This window comes from Aythya ferina (assembly GCF_964211825.1).
Source record: "Aythya ferina genome assembly, chromosome: 3".
Lineage (NCBI taxonomy): Eukaryota > Metazoa > Chordata > Aves > Anseriformes > Anatidae > Aythya > Aythya ferina.
This window is the reverse complement of record NC_140298.1, coordinates 110,239,994-110,256,019: the sequence shown is the minus strand read 5'-3', so window position 1 is coordinate 110,256,019 and position 16,026 is coordinate 110,239,994. Positions and strand designations below refer to the sequence as shown.

At 44.4% G+C, this 16,026-nt stretch overlaps 1 protein-coding gene across 1 annotated transcript in view; it reads left to right on the top strand.

The window, feature by feature from the left end:
- Window positions 1–5,777: 5,777 nt before the first annotated feature.
- HS1BP3 (HCLS1 binding protein 3) overlaps window positions 5,778–16,026 on the top strand; it is a 50,659-nt gene continuing 40,410 nt past the window's right edge. The window contains exons 1-2 of the mRNA XM_084514251.1: window positions 5,778–5,929; window positions 10,233–10,398. Coding sequence (XP_084370377.1) covers window positions 5,889–5,929; window positions 10,233–10,398 — 207 coding nt within the window. The 5' untranslated portion in view covers window positions 5,778–5,888. The remainder of the gene's footprint in view (window positions 5,930–10,232; window positions 10,399–16,026) is intronic.

The window sequence follows — 16,026 nt, the reverse complement described above, 5'->3', positions numbered from 1 at the left end:
GCAACAGATCAACAGAGCAATTGCATACACCCATTTTAGGAAGAGATGCTGAAGAATAACATGTTAATGCCTTCTCATTAACCACCCCTTTCTCTTTTTCTTGCTAGCTCAAAAAGCTGAAATTTTTCCATTTGGGAGAATTTCAGGTAGGCCCAGAATCACTCGTAAAATGGAGGAATTGTTCCCACAGTGCCCATGGAATATTTTATAATTTTAAAAAGAAATCCAGGAGTGAAATTTGTAGCCAGCTCTAACCCAAGTGGCTGAAACTGTGCAATGATGGGTAGTTCAGCAGAGGAGTCGAGGTCTTCATGAACCTCAACCTTTTCCCCCTCCTGCAGGGGGAAAACATCTTCACAAAAAAATCTTCACAAAGAGAGTCATCTCGACACTTCACACAGGTGATGATGAGCAACCAGAGTGAGCACCAAAGCCAAGAGGCTGAGCTCATCTCCAACCAAATAAATTAGCATAGATATAAACACCTCCAGAGCTTACATGATGGGAATGACAGAAAACAAGGTAAAGTCCTTGGTCAACAGCACAGGTAAGTAAGTGTGTGGTAAAGATGTACATGGAAAACATGAAAGCAATATATCTGGGAGTCTACATAGAAATGTGTGCAACTACTGACTGTACCTTCACCTTTCCTTGATCTGGGGAAATAACCTTTTCATTGCAACTACATAAAGAGTCAACTACCTGAAGCTGTCTTTGAAAATAAAGGAAGAAAGGAAGGAAGGAAGAAAAGAAGAAAGGAAGTCTATTGCTTCTGTCTACTGTAGATGTGTTTTTGAATTACATAGACAATTTTATGTTTTGTAAGTCTTTTTGGGGGGTTTGTTTTGTTTTAAACTGAGGCAAAACAGGGTAACATATTTTCTTCCTCACTGTCTATCAGGAAGTTTAGCCATGGTTTACTGAAGATGTCAAAATTTCAGATACAGGGAATTTTAATTTCAGGACTGCATCAGGGCAAGATCCAGGTTATCTTTCAGCAGGAATTACCTATGGTTTCTACTAGATTATTCCTGACATGTGGCTCATCATATTACAGGTTAACTGTTAGAAGGGGGAAAAGCATGAGGCATAATGAAGAACAGCAATATAACTCTCCTCCCTTCTCCTCAGAATAAATCCATCCCAAGTTTAGGAGGTGTATAGATTAAAAGACTGCCTTGAAAGGCTATCAACAGCCTTACCACATCATATAACAAGAGTGAACTTTAAAGCTAGCATTTCAGCTCCCTTTGAAACTCACGGAGCACCCCAGTCTTAATATAAAATCTCCCAGTGGTTCACATCTGGGTTCTGTAATTGTCATCTGAAAACAAATAGCGGTAGAAATGATAAAGTGACTGGGCATCTCACTGGAATACTATTACCCCAGTGCAGCCTTTTTTCAGCATTCTATTTCAGTACTTTAGTATTGTATTTCTCCCAACTTGATCTAGACCGAGAAAGGTTTCATTTCAGCTTTTAAACTGTGTTTTCATAGCCAATTTATTTTGTTTTTAAATATGTTCCTCCCTCCATGCTCCCCCCCCCCCTCCCCCCCAGTTTTGTTTACTATACCCTAAGCAGGGCTCTGATTTCCCCACATCCATGATTACAAGCAGAGTGCTTTGCCAGGGATCCAAAATTTGGTGGACTGTTCCCCCACGGCTTATACACTCACCGTGGCTCGCCTGCTAGCTGTGGGGAGATGCAGAACGAACCCAAAAGCTGCCAAGAGTCACGCCCAGATGGGGCTGTGGTCAGCTGGCAGATGGATATGACCCTAGGAGGGGTTCATGGGGTTGCCCCCTGCCCTGATAGAGACCCCTGTCCCCTCTGCCCTCAGGGGGAGCAGGGAGGGATTAAGCCATAGGGTTGCAGCCCCTCGGCATTGATCTGAATGAACAGACCCCAGCCACAAATCACTCACTATTTTAACAGGCTTTGGGATGTTTTCCTTCCTCACCTTAACCCTTTGTGGGAGCCTGGAGCCTGTGGAAGATAGTCTCTGGCACAAAAGGCTCCTTGATGCAAATCTGCTTTGTCCCAGCCAGAGCTGAGGGGACAGGGAGAATTGTCCCCTGCACCTCTTGGGCCTGGGCTCTGTGCTATGGCTGCTCCTGGCTGTCCAGGGTTTCCCTTTGCCTCACCAAATAGGTCCTCAAAGAGGCCAGAAGTTGCTTGTTAACCAGCTCACAGGTGTCAGAGCATGAACTTGGCAGCTGCCTACCAGCCCCAAGCCATCCAAGTGTGCCCAAGTCCTTGCAAACTTCCTTCATGTATTTTTCAGGTCACCACAGCAAGGGCAGAGGGGAAAGCTTTTGAGTCAGGTCCTGCAAAACAGAGCAGATGGGACTGTGCCCATTTCTGGGTGCTGGAGAGGGGTGGATGCTGTTTTTCATCAGTTCTCTCTGTAGCTCCTTGCCTGTCCTGTCCCAGCCCAGTGGATGGAGAATGATCTATAGTCTGGCAAAAATAGAAACAACAAAAAACAATGCTCTGTGCTGTTATAGGGAAAGGGCTCAGGGAACAGCAGCTGTGGGCTGCTGACTTCTAACATTTGCATTTCTTTCTTGTTCCCCTTTTTCACCCCACAGCCCTCTTGGTGTTGAGGCATGTGAAAACTCCTCTGGGTTACATTTTGAAATCTCCTTAGGGAACTGTGTATGAAAAATAAATAAAAATGTCAGCCCCAACTGCGAATGCAGTCCCAGCACCTGTCTGGCTTCAGCTCTAGTGAAAATCTCGAGGTAACTGGTCTCAGAGTCATGAGGTTAGACTGGTGTCACTGGGATTGTCTGCACAGGTAGGTGCTGCCACACAGGACTGAACAGCTGGGTCCCAAAGAGTGAGACCCAGGGAGGGGACTGCAGTCAGCACCAGCAACCTCTCAGTGGTTTATTGGCTGTATTTGAGTGCTCTCTAGTGGACAGAAAAATTAATCCAGAGGCAGACATGGCTGATGCTCACACTCCTTGAGCCGAAGTCGCTCTTACCTGGCTGCCTGTGGCGTTGGGTCTGCAGCATCCATGGGGCTGTGCTGGATGTCTGGGAGCAGGGTTTTGGAGGGTGGTTTAGATAGGATCTGCTTGATGTTTGATGCTGCAGGGTTTGGTCCATGAGCTGTGGCATGCATACATCGTCAGATGCCTTTGCCAAAAGCTCACGCACAACATGGATAGTAACATCCCACCCCTATCCCTGTTACGTGGGGCATTCTCCTTGTGCTGAAGGAAACACATGTAGGACCCATTCCTGTGTGTGTATAATCAGCAAGTAGAAAAGCAGATAGGCACTATAGAGGCAGAGTAGAAAAAAAAAAAAAAAAAACGTTGCTCCCTAAGAGGAATTTAGTGAAGAATTAAGAAAAAAATGATTATATTTATTCATTTATCAGCCACTGCTGAGACTCCAGCAGCCTTCTGCTCTGAGAGAACCTTGCCAGTGCCAGACATAGTAGCCCTGATGCAAGATAGCACTTGTTTCATACCATAACATGATAAACCACTAGATACAGTGGAAACAAGTTACTTTAATATGACAAGAAGGCAAGGTTTTATCCCAAGAAAGTCAGCTCAGGTGGTTACACAGTGGGTGCTCACAGATGACAAGAACCATACTACTGAACCAAATGTCCAAAGGTATCCCAAAATCATGAGATTTATAAGGATACTGTATCGTAATTGATGTTACATATATTAGGTGTGTGATTATTGAACTCTGAAACTAACTCATTATATTTTCTTTCTTTTTTTTTTCTTTTTTTTGAAGTAATGGCAGCCAAAAGATTTTTTATCATCATGATAATGAAACTGAAAAAGCCACTTGAGTGATGAAACTTCTACACCAGCTGTCAAGGTTATCTGTCTTTCTCTTTAAATTCTTTGTTTAAAACCTGCCTTCTCCATTACACTTGTGTTGTGGAGTTCTATTAATTTAAGTTTTCAGGATAGGACCATCTTTCAGCAAGAGCTCTCATATGGACACTTCACAATCCTCATACATCTTGAACACAAATGAAGTTCCTTCAACCATTAACTTAATTACTTTTCTCCTGTTCATTCCTCTTTACTTTCCAGAGGTCTTTGACTAAAATCATACTGGCCTCCTTTTCTCTGAGCACCTTCTTCAACTTGAAGCTTTTATCTGAATGGATAAAAATAAAACAACCAAACCAGTCAATATTGGAGAGTTAAGAGGCTGGAAAAAGGCCAGTAGTCCCCAAGAAGGGAGCACTGAAGGTTGAGAGTTTCTTCCCTTCTACTTTGCACATACACAAGTGAACTGAGGCAAGAAAGACGTCTGAGACTGCATATTTTTTCCCATCGCTTCTTGTAAAAAAGCAACACTTTCATGTTGCTTTGAATGCTACATAGAAAATTTATTCAATTTAACTGTTTTTAAACTGTTTTAACTGTTTCTCTCACTTTTTTTTTTTTTTCCTCCTCAGTCAGAAAAGAGCCCATGGGTGGGTGTTGGTCAGACCCCATTGGGCACAGTGGCAGTGGGGCTTCTTCACACACCTGATCACCAGCTGGAAACATGCAGGGGAAAGCTGGTAGGAGGACATGCAGCACATCTGAAAACCAACACCAATAACGGTGTAACATCACTAACAAAATTATGATTTTCTACCATTACTAGGCCTACCCTCTCCTGCAGGGAACAAACATGAACACAGGAGGTTCCCTCTGAACATGAGGAAACATTTTCTTTATATGAGCACTGGCACAGGTTGCCCAGAGAGGCTGTGGAGTGTCCTCTTTGAAGATCTTCAAAAGCCACCTGGATGTGGTCCTGGGCACCCTGTTCGAGGTGTCCCTGCTGGAGCAGGGGTTGGGCCAGATGAACCCAGAGGCCCCTGCCAGCCTCAATCATTCTGTGGTTCTGTGAAATTATGCTCCAAATATTCAGGGATGTTGCTTTTGAAGAAGGCAATACAGTTGCACAGCTCCAGCAGTCTGCTCTATATGCATCTTAGAGTTTGCTTCTGTCAGGGTTGTTTTTTTCGTACAGCTGCTTTACTGAGATTCCTTCATAAACACAGCCTTCACAGTCACCATGTGATTAAAGCCCTTATCCTAACCTCATGGATAAGTCAAATGATTACTTTCAGAGCCTCGGAGGTTAGCAACACTGAGGCATTTATTCTCCAAATCTGTGATTCTTTTGTCACAGGGTGAGCTGTTATAAAAACACCACATGATGATGACACTTGCTAAGAAATCACAAAAATGGGCTGTGTTAGGACTTCCTCATGCACGTACAGATGTGGTGCTCATCTTGCCAGGTCAAAGACAGAGCCCAGCAGCATGCTGGGGCTGGGTGGTCACTTCTGTTTGCAGACCACAGCCCCAGTTTTTGAAGCACCCATCTTCACATGGACTTGGTGACTTCATGAGGACAGCGTTTTGGTGTGGAGGGCAGCAGGCTCTGTGGGGCGGGCTGGTGGAGCAGCAGCAGAGCTTGGGGCAGGCGAGGTCCCTTCCAACCTGCAGATACAGCAGGGTAGGGCACACAACTTCTTCCCACTTCAGAAGAGAGCACAGAGGTGTCACTGGGGGGTAGGGGAAATGTTTTGTCGCACTCACACCATCAGGCCCCAAAAGCCAAGACAAAATTACTGGGGCTCGCTCCCAAGAAAACCGCCCGCCGGTGTAGTCGTGGCCGAGTGGTTAAGGCGATGGACTAGAAATCCATTGGGGTCTCCCCGCGCAGGTTCGAATCCTGCCGACTACGGCTCGGGGCCGCCCTTTTCCCCTCCCTTCCTACTCTCCTCCCCAGCCCTCCTTTTGCACCAGAACCGCCCTCCGGCAAACATCCGCCGCGGGTTCCCGTCACAGCCTCCTGGGCTCCGGGGCTGGCCCGGGAGGAGGGCGGCTGCCAGCGCCATGCAGCACGGCCCGGCGCCCGCCGCGCTCGTCACCACCAGGTACCGGTGGCACCAACTCGCCGGGAGCTGCCGCCACCGAGCAGCCGGCTGCGGCCTGCCCTCGGCGGGGAAGGGATCGGAGAAAGGCCGGGAGGGGAAGGGAAGGGCCGGGAAGGGCAGAGAAAGGAAAAGGAGGGGAGTGAAGGGACCCCCCCCATCGCGGGGAGCCCGCGGTGGGCGCTGAGGAGACGCCCAGGGAGGCGGCTGCCGGCGTCCCTTGCAGCGGGGACACTCGGGGTTTGGGGCAGTTCCGCGAGTTTTTTGGCAAATTGCTGCCGGAAGAGGTGCTGCTGGCATCTGGTTCGCCATGCGTGGTGGCCTCTGTGGTAGCTGAGAGGCGCTGCCCTTCCGTGGGGGCTCAGCAGGGGGCTTAGCGCAGTCCCCCGGTCCCCCAGCTTGGTGGGGGGAGGGTGTTTTGGGGTGTTTTCGGGGCAGAATGTGATGCCTGAAGAATAGGTTTAGGCTTGGCTTTATAAACACCTCTCTAGCTGAGCAAGGCTGCACCACGTCCTATTCCATCACATCCCTTTCCTTCCCACCATGTCCCTTCCCTTCCCATCATGTTCCATCCCATCCCGTCCCATCCCATCACGTCCCCACCACCAGACTCATGCCCCAAAGGCCACAGGGAGTCAGTCAGTCTGGTTTTGAGACCAGGCCAGGAACAAGTAAAATAAGTTTCTTCTGTTTTCACACCTTCTCACATCTCTAGCCGTAGGCACCAAATGTGCCCTAGGTGGGTGCAGAAGCACTGTTTTGAGCTGTATTACATTTTTCAAGCCTGTATTTCCCTAGAAGTGCAGAGCCAGCACCTCATGAAGAAAACGCTTGTGGCAATCTTTATAGAGCAGTGATAGAGGTTCCCTCCTCCACCTTCCCCAAAGGTGTTTGAGACCACATGAAAGTAGTTGGCTATCAGATGTAATACGAGGAGCAGAAGTGCTGATTCAGCACGGTCTGGACTCACGCACCTACCTCCTAGGACACAAGGCAAAACTATTTCAATCACACGAACTTCAAAGCCATGATTTTCATCCTTAAATACTTTGCTGTGTCAGGGCCTGACTGCCTTTGGAGTAGTGGCCTTGAACCTTCAAACAGATCTGACTGAACTCACATACACGTTTTGTAGGGCTGACTTTATATTAGGTTTTAGGCTGCGAGGTGGAAATCTGAACACCTGGATTTATTTTACAGTGAAGGGACTTGCACATTGTCCCGCTGATGTTGTAATACCTTCAGTAATAAAATTAGATGTATATGTGTGTGCTTAAGGCTTTAACAACTGAATATATTTTCTGTCTTGTGAGATTAGATAGCTGTATAGTTGTGAACTTTTAAAACTGTTTTTGTATACACAGGTTTGGGGGTAGGTTTTCTAGTTAATGGTAATACAAATAAATAATAATCTGTACCTGTGTAGTTAGACTACACAGAGAAATAAAAATGTTTGCTGGCTAATTTGTGTCAGATATTTTGCCTTCATTTTGTAAAGAAACTAAGTGTTCAAGTCTTTTCATCTTGTACTCTGACCTGGGTAGTCAGACTTTGGTCCCCTTTGGGGTCTTCCATGGAAGGAGGAGAGGTTGTTGGAGCTGCTGCAGGGGCTGACTGTGTTAAGACAAAGTACAAAGTCCACCTTCTTGGCACATACACAGTGGAGTGAAGTTTCTCTGGTCACAGCACTCACATCCCTTATTTGCTTTCCTGCTTAGCAATGGCTCCTTTCCTTTTTCTGCATCTTGGCCTTTCAGCGCAGAAAGCAGATTAATTGAACTGCGCAGCCTCTACATTATATGCAACTCAAAATACAGGGTGAAGACCTGTGATTCTTCCATGAACTGCGGAAACTGCCCTGCTCAGCTGACCTTTACATAATCTCTCCTTCCTCTGTCCCGTGCTGCTCCTCCTTGATCTGCTTGTGCAAGCACAATATTACTGCTATGAATGCTCTCATTGTATTCAGGTGAGGTCACCTGTATTAGGAAAATTAACCATGTGCCCAAGTGTCCCCTGATCCATCTGTACTGTAGACAAAAGTGACTTACAGATATATGCATCTAGATTTAACTAAGGAGCAGGAGCAATAAGCCTGTGTATCTAATATATTATTAATATATTAACATTAACAACCAGCTTTTTTTCTTTTTTTCATTTTTTCTTTCTTTTTTTTAAGGCCACCAGTGTGAAAATGATTGTATTTGATGTGAAAAATGCAGTGAAGCTATTTCTGTCTTGTTTTTTTTAGGTGCTGCTCCCATTTGAATAACAACAATAACAGTATATAATGAATTAAAACACTGGGGGCTGCTTATTTTGAAACCAAGGCATTACAAGAGTGTGCTTTGGATATTATGTCATACCTGTTGCAGCCTCCCTGCTGACTTCTGTTGGTTTAGAATTATTTTCATATTTAAAAAACCACGTTATCCTGTTGCCATGGGAGGAGGTAATAGTGGTAGGTTTCGTGTGAAAGATGATAATGAAAGTGATCACAAGGTGTAAGGCAAACAAACAAAAATGTATCTATTTCCCCTCCCTCTAATCCCTTTCCATTACAGTCATTTTAGTGGAGACTTTTAACAACTTGAAAATAAAAAAGCCTGGGTGTAGGTAAGGTGCTTGCTAACTCCCTGACATTATTCGAACTCTCTGATGCAGCAGGGCTTACAATGACGTTTTTGTCTCATCTCAGTACATCGCTACGTGGCTGATGTTTCAAGCTAAATAAGGCTATACAGGAGGGTTGGCTTGACAGTGGTTGTTCTTTTATTTTTATCAGAAGCAAAAAGCAGGTTAATTTATCACGTATGCTCTCTCTGTGGCTGCGTTAACAGAAATAAGTCACTCCTGAGTTCCAGTAAACAGCCCCGTTTGCTGCTTTAGCTACAGTCACGACTTTAGAGTGGCTGCACATCTGGAGAGCATTTGCTGTGCTGCAAATATACTAGAAAAAAAAAATCCAGATCCAGCTGATTTTACTGACAGGTGTCCTTTTAGGTAGTGTTTTGGCTGCCGCTGCAGGAGACAACACTCCAGATAATGACTTGTTTAAGGATTCAGCAGACCACTGTGTGCCAGCCAGGCGGTTCTAAAGACACCTGTGTATTTACACGTAAGCGCTGTTGCTTCTGTGTTTGCATCCTGTAACTGAGAACAAAATTTTGTCTGCTAGTGTAAAGAAAAGTCCTTGGCTGGTAGCAGGTGAGGACAACATTGGAGCAACCAGAATGGCATTTAGGTACCTAGCAGAAAGCCTCGGTGACAGTAGAGCTGTGGTTAAAGCCCTGATGTTTTAAATATGGCTTGCAAAGAGAATTGGATCAAAAACTGAGCCTGTGCCTGTGCTTGTTGGTATTTGATTTACGGAGAACTCTTGAGATATTCTGTTTTAAAAGCTTTAGTTTTGCATTGAAGATTCAGAAGTTGCCTTCTTGGGAAAACTCAAGTTTCAAAAGCACTTGTCAGGTTTTGACATGACGAGAGGAGCCTTTCAAAACTTTCTTTGAAACTATTTAAACCACTTTAAGGCCTATTTTAAATTCACATGCCTAATGTATCCTTAGGTGAAAGGGCCTTTGTGACAGCAAATCAACTTCCTAAAGAAAGGGGCAAGAATTCCACAAGACACCTCTGCAATCCACAGAGCTAAGGTTAAAAAAAAAAAAAAAAGCAGTAAAAGTGCTTAATGAAGAGAAACGTGTTTTCTGATTTCATTTAAAGGGTTCACTCACATGTAGGAAGGAAGCACTTCGGAGATGCATCCAGAGAGCACTCAGATGGAAACAGCATAGCTGGCCCAGCAGTCAGCTCCAACATCTCTGTATTCCAAGTTTTAATCTAGTTCCTTGGATAGCTCTTACAAACATAAAGTTGTCCCAGCATCCAAGCAAGTTTCTTAGTCCTTTTTTGGCCCTTTTCAGGATGTCCTAAGACAAAGGAGAGGTGAATAGGGCTTGGCTTCAATTGTAGTGAACAGAGCTTTGCCTCAGAGCACGTCACAATGAGACAGGGATCTTGGCATCTTCTCATCTGCCCTGCTGGGCTAGGGCAGCATTCGTGGAGACTGTAATAATATGAAAAACCAATATGTATTGTTTCATATTAAAATGGGTGAAGTCTGTGCAAATTTGTATTCCTGCAGTGTATAAACAGACCCTGGGGTGTAGGTCTGTCCGGGGTCCTGTAGAAATGGGGGTCTTTGCACTGACTTTCTGGAACTTTGAATGGGATCCTCAGGGAGTATCATTTAAGTCTCTGTGTCGATGCCTGAACTCTGTATGTATTTTATTTTTCTCCCTAGGCAAATTCAGAATAAACACACGGGGCTGGATTTGTCAGTGCCAGAATACCAGGAAATCCGTGGGAAGATGATGTCTGGCCACGTAGAGTATCACATCGTCGTTGTTACCCGCCTGGCTGCCTTCAAATCTGCAAAGCACAAGCCTGAGGATGTTGTTCAGTTTATGGTAAATGTTTGATCAGCGCCATGTTAGCAGTGAGCTTTTTGCTTTCTTAATCTTCTTTGATTATTTTGATTCCGATGTAGCAGATACTTTGTTATTGCAGCCTCCTTGTGTCAAGGTCCTTGATAGGGAAATGCACTCTGTAATTCTGCAATAGGAATATTATACATTTATTAATTGAACTTTTTATTCCAGGAGCTCAAAGCAATATTGTCTGTTTCTTGTTCGCTATAAAGCATTTTGCATTATGGGTCAACAAGTAGAAGCTAATTGAGCTTTTTATAAATTCTGCTACAAAATTAGTTTCTCAGATACATGTATGAATAGTGGGACTTGGTGCATAAACATGAAATAAATATACAATGAATGAAACAGAGTCACATGGAGCAATAGGAGGAATTAGCCTTAGAGTAGATAAATCTATTAGGCTTGACATAGTTTTTATACTGTAATAAGAGAGTTTTGCAAGGAAGTGTCCTTATAAAACATAAGTGAATCAGATTGTCTTTTTCCTAATACTTGCTGAGTAAAGGTTTGAAAACACAGTATGTTACTTAAAACAGGTGAAATTAATTCCATCTCTAGCATGTGTGTGTTCATTTGAGGTGTCTCACCCTGGGCTGCCTGCCAAGTAGACGGAAAAAGTTGCGTTTAGGGTACGTTTCATTGGATCCTCTTCAGCTGTCTGCTGAATCACACCCAAAAAGTGTGTTTCTCTGCCCATTCACTATAAAGGGACTCTGAAGTCGTGCACCTTCTTGTGTGCTATGGGCATCTGCACCTTGCAGATGTTTTGGTGATACCTGTAATGTTGGAGTGATGTGAGTGTGTGGTTACCTGGTAGACCTTTAGCTCTAGTATAACTCATGCTCACTAGGACACAGCTGATAAATGGATTTGCACACAGTCTGATTTGCAAAGAAACACATCAGTTTTGTGAAACAGTGCACAGTGAGGAGCAGATCTCTGACACTCGTTGCAGTCCTTAGGCAATAGCCTTATGGTAGAAGGCAGTGCTGGCATAAAAGGCTGCTCTGTTTTCCCCTTCTGTTCCAGGGGAAATGCCTGTTCTCTTTCTTGCAGTGCTTCCTACTTCGTGACAGTTGTCATGTGGCTGTTCTGTAATGCCAGCTGAGGAACTGGTCCTGGCTAAAAACTGCATTTGGGAGTTGTTTTAGTACCAACTTACACCTGTTTCTTAAGCCTGTGAGTTGCACAGCACACATTAGTACTTGTTGTAGGACAGGGGAAGGGTCAGACATGGGCAGAAGAGAAGATGATGTGGATCTTTTATTTTTCTGCAGCAGTGCCTGCTTGTATTATGCAATATTTCCATGCAGCTCTGTGGAAGAAAGAAGCTGACTAAACCTCGGGTGTTAACACTGGCCAATTACCATCTAACTCTTTGCTTCTCTTACAAAAAGTAGTTGAGATCAGCTCTTCTCTACAGACAAGAAACAGCCTTCCTACTGTGGCGCCCCTGCTTGCTGAGCTTGTTCGTTTACACGTCTGTTCTCTCTGAGTAGGGGGAATTTCTGCACTTAGCTGCTCTTCTCAAGTGAAATGAACCTTTCTGATTTCTCCTCTGGTCAGACCCCTTGACATTTCGTTCTTTATGAAGAAGAAGACTGCGGTGTAGCCTGACGGGAATAACATTTATCTCATCAGATACTTTTTTTTCAGCTGACTAAGTCTGATATATTACATAGTTTGGTGCCTGAGAGTTATTTAAAGCCCTGAGATGGGAGATTGGAGGATGGATGCTTTGCATCGATTCATTTCAGCGAGTCTTTTCTGTACATGCTACTGGAAGGAACAGAGGGATTCACCTGCCCTAACTTACCTCTGTGTAAGTCAGATATTTTAATCTTAGTCTCTTAGGGGAGAAGGGGATGAGGTGAGTCATCCTCTGGAAATGCCAGTCTTTGACTGTTAAGGGAAAGCATTCTGCATGTTTGATATCTGGGTTGGGGGGCTTCAACTCCAGGCTAAAAAGTCTTAAGGCTTAGTTGAGTTGCACACAACTTACTGTCAAGACCATCTGAGATGCTCTGTTTTTTTTTTCTCACAAAGCCTTCAGAAGGTTGTGGGTCTCCCACCCGTAGGTCCTGTCTGATATTTGAGTACCCCATGCACCACCGTGGATACCCCAAAGCATGATGGCATGAGATGCCTGTTTTTAGGCAGAACAGTCTGTTCTCTGTGGTAAGATGTCAGCATTTGCCACAGATTTCTAAGATCCCATTGCAGTCAGTACAGTACTGTCAAGAACCATGTAGCTTAGCATCTGTGGCATGGAGGAACTTGATTTGCTTATCAAGCGTGGTTGGTACCATTTGAGAAGCCCTGAGTTATCTGAGATATCTTCACAGCGCCTTGCAACTTGACACAGAACGTAAAGGCAGTGGTGCTGTCCTGGAACAAAATGAGGTAAGAGACTGTACACCATCAACCTCTAGCTGGTTGTGCTGAGGCAGCTGAATCCTCTACCTGAGATATTCTGTGTGAGTATGAGTTTCAGACATGTCTTTCCAAAAGGATGTGTCACTGTCGTGAGAGCTGAGACGCCTCACAGGCACGCCAACAGTTGTCTTAACCTGGAGGTAAATCCCAACCCTGTGGCTGCTGGGTGAGGTGAATTGCACCCATTGTGCTTTGTGTCTGTAGAATGCCCCGTCCTGCTGCATGTTGTACCAGCACAAACAAGAACCAAGAGCCCTTCCCAGACGATTTTCAGGCAAAGTGCAAAAGACCCAGTTGACTGAGGGAGTTATGTTGGGCAGCAGGTCTAACACTACATTTGCATAGCAAGGGAGGGTGAGATGAGACATCTGAAGGAGGAAAAAGAAAGAACTGTATATCTGTTCTGCCTTCCTCCCTGTGTGAGCAGAATAGGAGAAGGAACTTTTTCGAGTATTGTGGAACCTATAAAATTTGAGAGGTTGGAGGAAGGAGCCAGCGTTGCAACGCTGAGATGACAAGTTACAGGAGACTGGTAGGTGTGGTGGGATTTTCATTAGCTCCAGGTATGATAAACCAGTTTTGGCTACCCCAGGAGCCAGATCTGTGTTTTGAGACCCTTTGTCTTTCTTTTTCTTCCTCCTCCTTCCTCTCTTTCATACCCTCAAAAATTGATTTTCCTTGTCCAGCTGCTTCTCTGCCTGCTTCCAGTTGAAGTTCCTGTTCTCTACCCTCTCGTGCTCTAGGTGGCAGCAGTGAAACTGGCTTTCTGTGCATTAGGCTGTGAGCCGCTGCAGGCAGCGATGTGATTGTGCAGTATTTCTTGCTCAAAAAACTTCTCTGTGTCCCCTGTAAAAAGATGGTGAGTAGGACAGAAGCATCCCCTCAGCTAACTCTGACCTCAGGGCTGCAATTTAGATCACACTGGATCAAGATGCGATTTGGACCTATGGCCAAAATGAGACAAGCAGCAAAAAGAGATTTCAGATCTGGCATGTGGAGTTACAAGCTTTCACTGTGTATTCAAGCAATCTGGAGTCCTTTGTTCCCCAGCCATAATGGGACTGTGGCATTTCGAATTGAAATGTTTGTGAAGCGTTAAGAGAAGAAGAAATTCACATCCGTCATGACCTTCAGATCTAAGTTCTTAGGAACTGGAAGGATTTTTTAATTAAAAAAAAAAATGTCATTTGTAATATGCAGCAGATGGGTTGTAGAACTGCTTAACCTTAAGGTTATATTTGGTAATTAAAGGAAAACTCAGCTGTATTTCTTTCAAAGGTCAGAATCCTCTTGTCCCATTGAAACAATGAAGTTGGTTTTATCTTTTGTACTGCATAAGGTACTGCTGCAAAGGTAACACTTAATTATTGCCTGCAGATCTGCCATTTTCTGTGAGAAGAATAAAAGGCTTTATTTATCTTAAATGCTTTTCTTCTAGCCACACCTTACCTTTTTTTTTTCCACAATTAACTTCTCTCTTCCCAGCCTAATTAAAAACCCACCCAACCTATAGTGCTTTCTCATTCTATTTGTGCCTAGCTTAATTACTTCTCTTTTACAGGTTCCATTTGTTAGTCAGGTTTGTTCTTTTTCAGAGCTGAACAAATAACTGCTGGTGTTTGACAGGCACAACATGTTTTTTGGAGGAATTTACTGCAGGACTGTCTTCCTCTCATAAAACAAGGGAGTAAAATTATGTGGGTGTGTATTTGTCTATGCTTTCAGTATTGGCTCTTTGCATATGTTGGCCTTCTTTCTATGGGCCTCAAAATCTGCGCGCTGGGGCTGCCGTTTCCTGACCATACAGGTATGTTGTGGAGATGCATTCCTTCACGTTACAACCTCGGGGATGTGAGGGGAAAAGAGAAACTGCTCAGTGTGGCAGTAGGCTCAGGAGCCATTAAGAATTCATGTTCATTAAAAAAGAAATACTAGAGTGCTTGCTCTTCTGCTGGGTAAAACAGGTGGGGAGAACAGCATGTGGTCGTGTAATTAAAGTCTGCTGTAATGCATACCCATGAGGTCACCAAGCAACACTGATTCTGGGATGGCTTAACTTGGAAGTGTGCTGTAGAAGCTTAGGTTGTGTTTTCAGTGAGAAGGGATGCTGGGATGTTTTCTGTTCCTGTGCCCAAAGCTGCTGGCTGTTTGAAAGCATAATGCTGCCGTACCTCCATCTTCTGACAGTGGTAAGAAGTGGGATTTTTAAAAAGAAAGTCATGCTAGCCTTATATATTTCATGAAATACTATAAAATCTGGCATGTTCTTCACTCAATGTGCATTGGCTGGCCAAAGTTAGCTCTGAGGCCTCCATTTCCTTGAAATCTACTCTGTAAACAAAAAGCGTATTAAGCCAGGTTTGAGGTCAGAAACAGGGCATTAAAAGGAGAAGGAGCCTAGGAAAAGGAGGCATTAAATCCCATTAACACTGAGTGGGATGGAATTCTCCCCTGCACATCTGAGAGTCCCAGGCTCGTGTCCTGCAGGCATTTTGCTGCGCTCCTCTCACACACGAGGTTCTTGTGAAGAAGGGGGCAAGGCACATGCATGAGATTTGAGGGATTAGCACTAAACTTCAGGCTTTCACTTTGAACTTCCCGGTGGTTTTCTTAACCTTCTAGCTATATTTGATCATACTCATCTTACTTATCTGTTTCTGGTGCAAAAAAGCACTCAGCCCATCCCTGTCTCTCTTTCAGTTCTGCCTTGAAAGTTAATTGTTACAGGCAAATAGGGTCCTGACCCGGCAAATATGCACATCCTTTGCTGTATTTGCATGATTAACTCTTTTGAAGTTAAGTAGATCGAGCCTTTGATATTGTGACTTGAGAGAACCCCCTTGAAGCCAGTGCACTCGGGCTGACTTCAGCAGGTGGGGCTTTGGCTCAGCCGCATTCGTGTGAGTTCAGAGAGGGGCTTGGAGGGGAGAAGATGATTGCAGGATCAAGACCTAGAGGAATTATAGGTAACATAAGACAAATATTTTAGTATTAATCAAATGGGATTTGGTTACCTGATTAGGATTGATGACATAGGCTTTAGACCAACATTTTGTTTTTTAACCTGATGTTTTGGACCATAGAAACCACCGCCTCATTTCAAAGGGTTGTGAATGGTAACCAGGAAAAGAAAGATTTAATTTTGCCATGTGCTGATGTGCCTTTCTC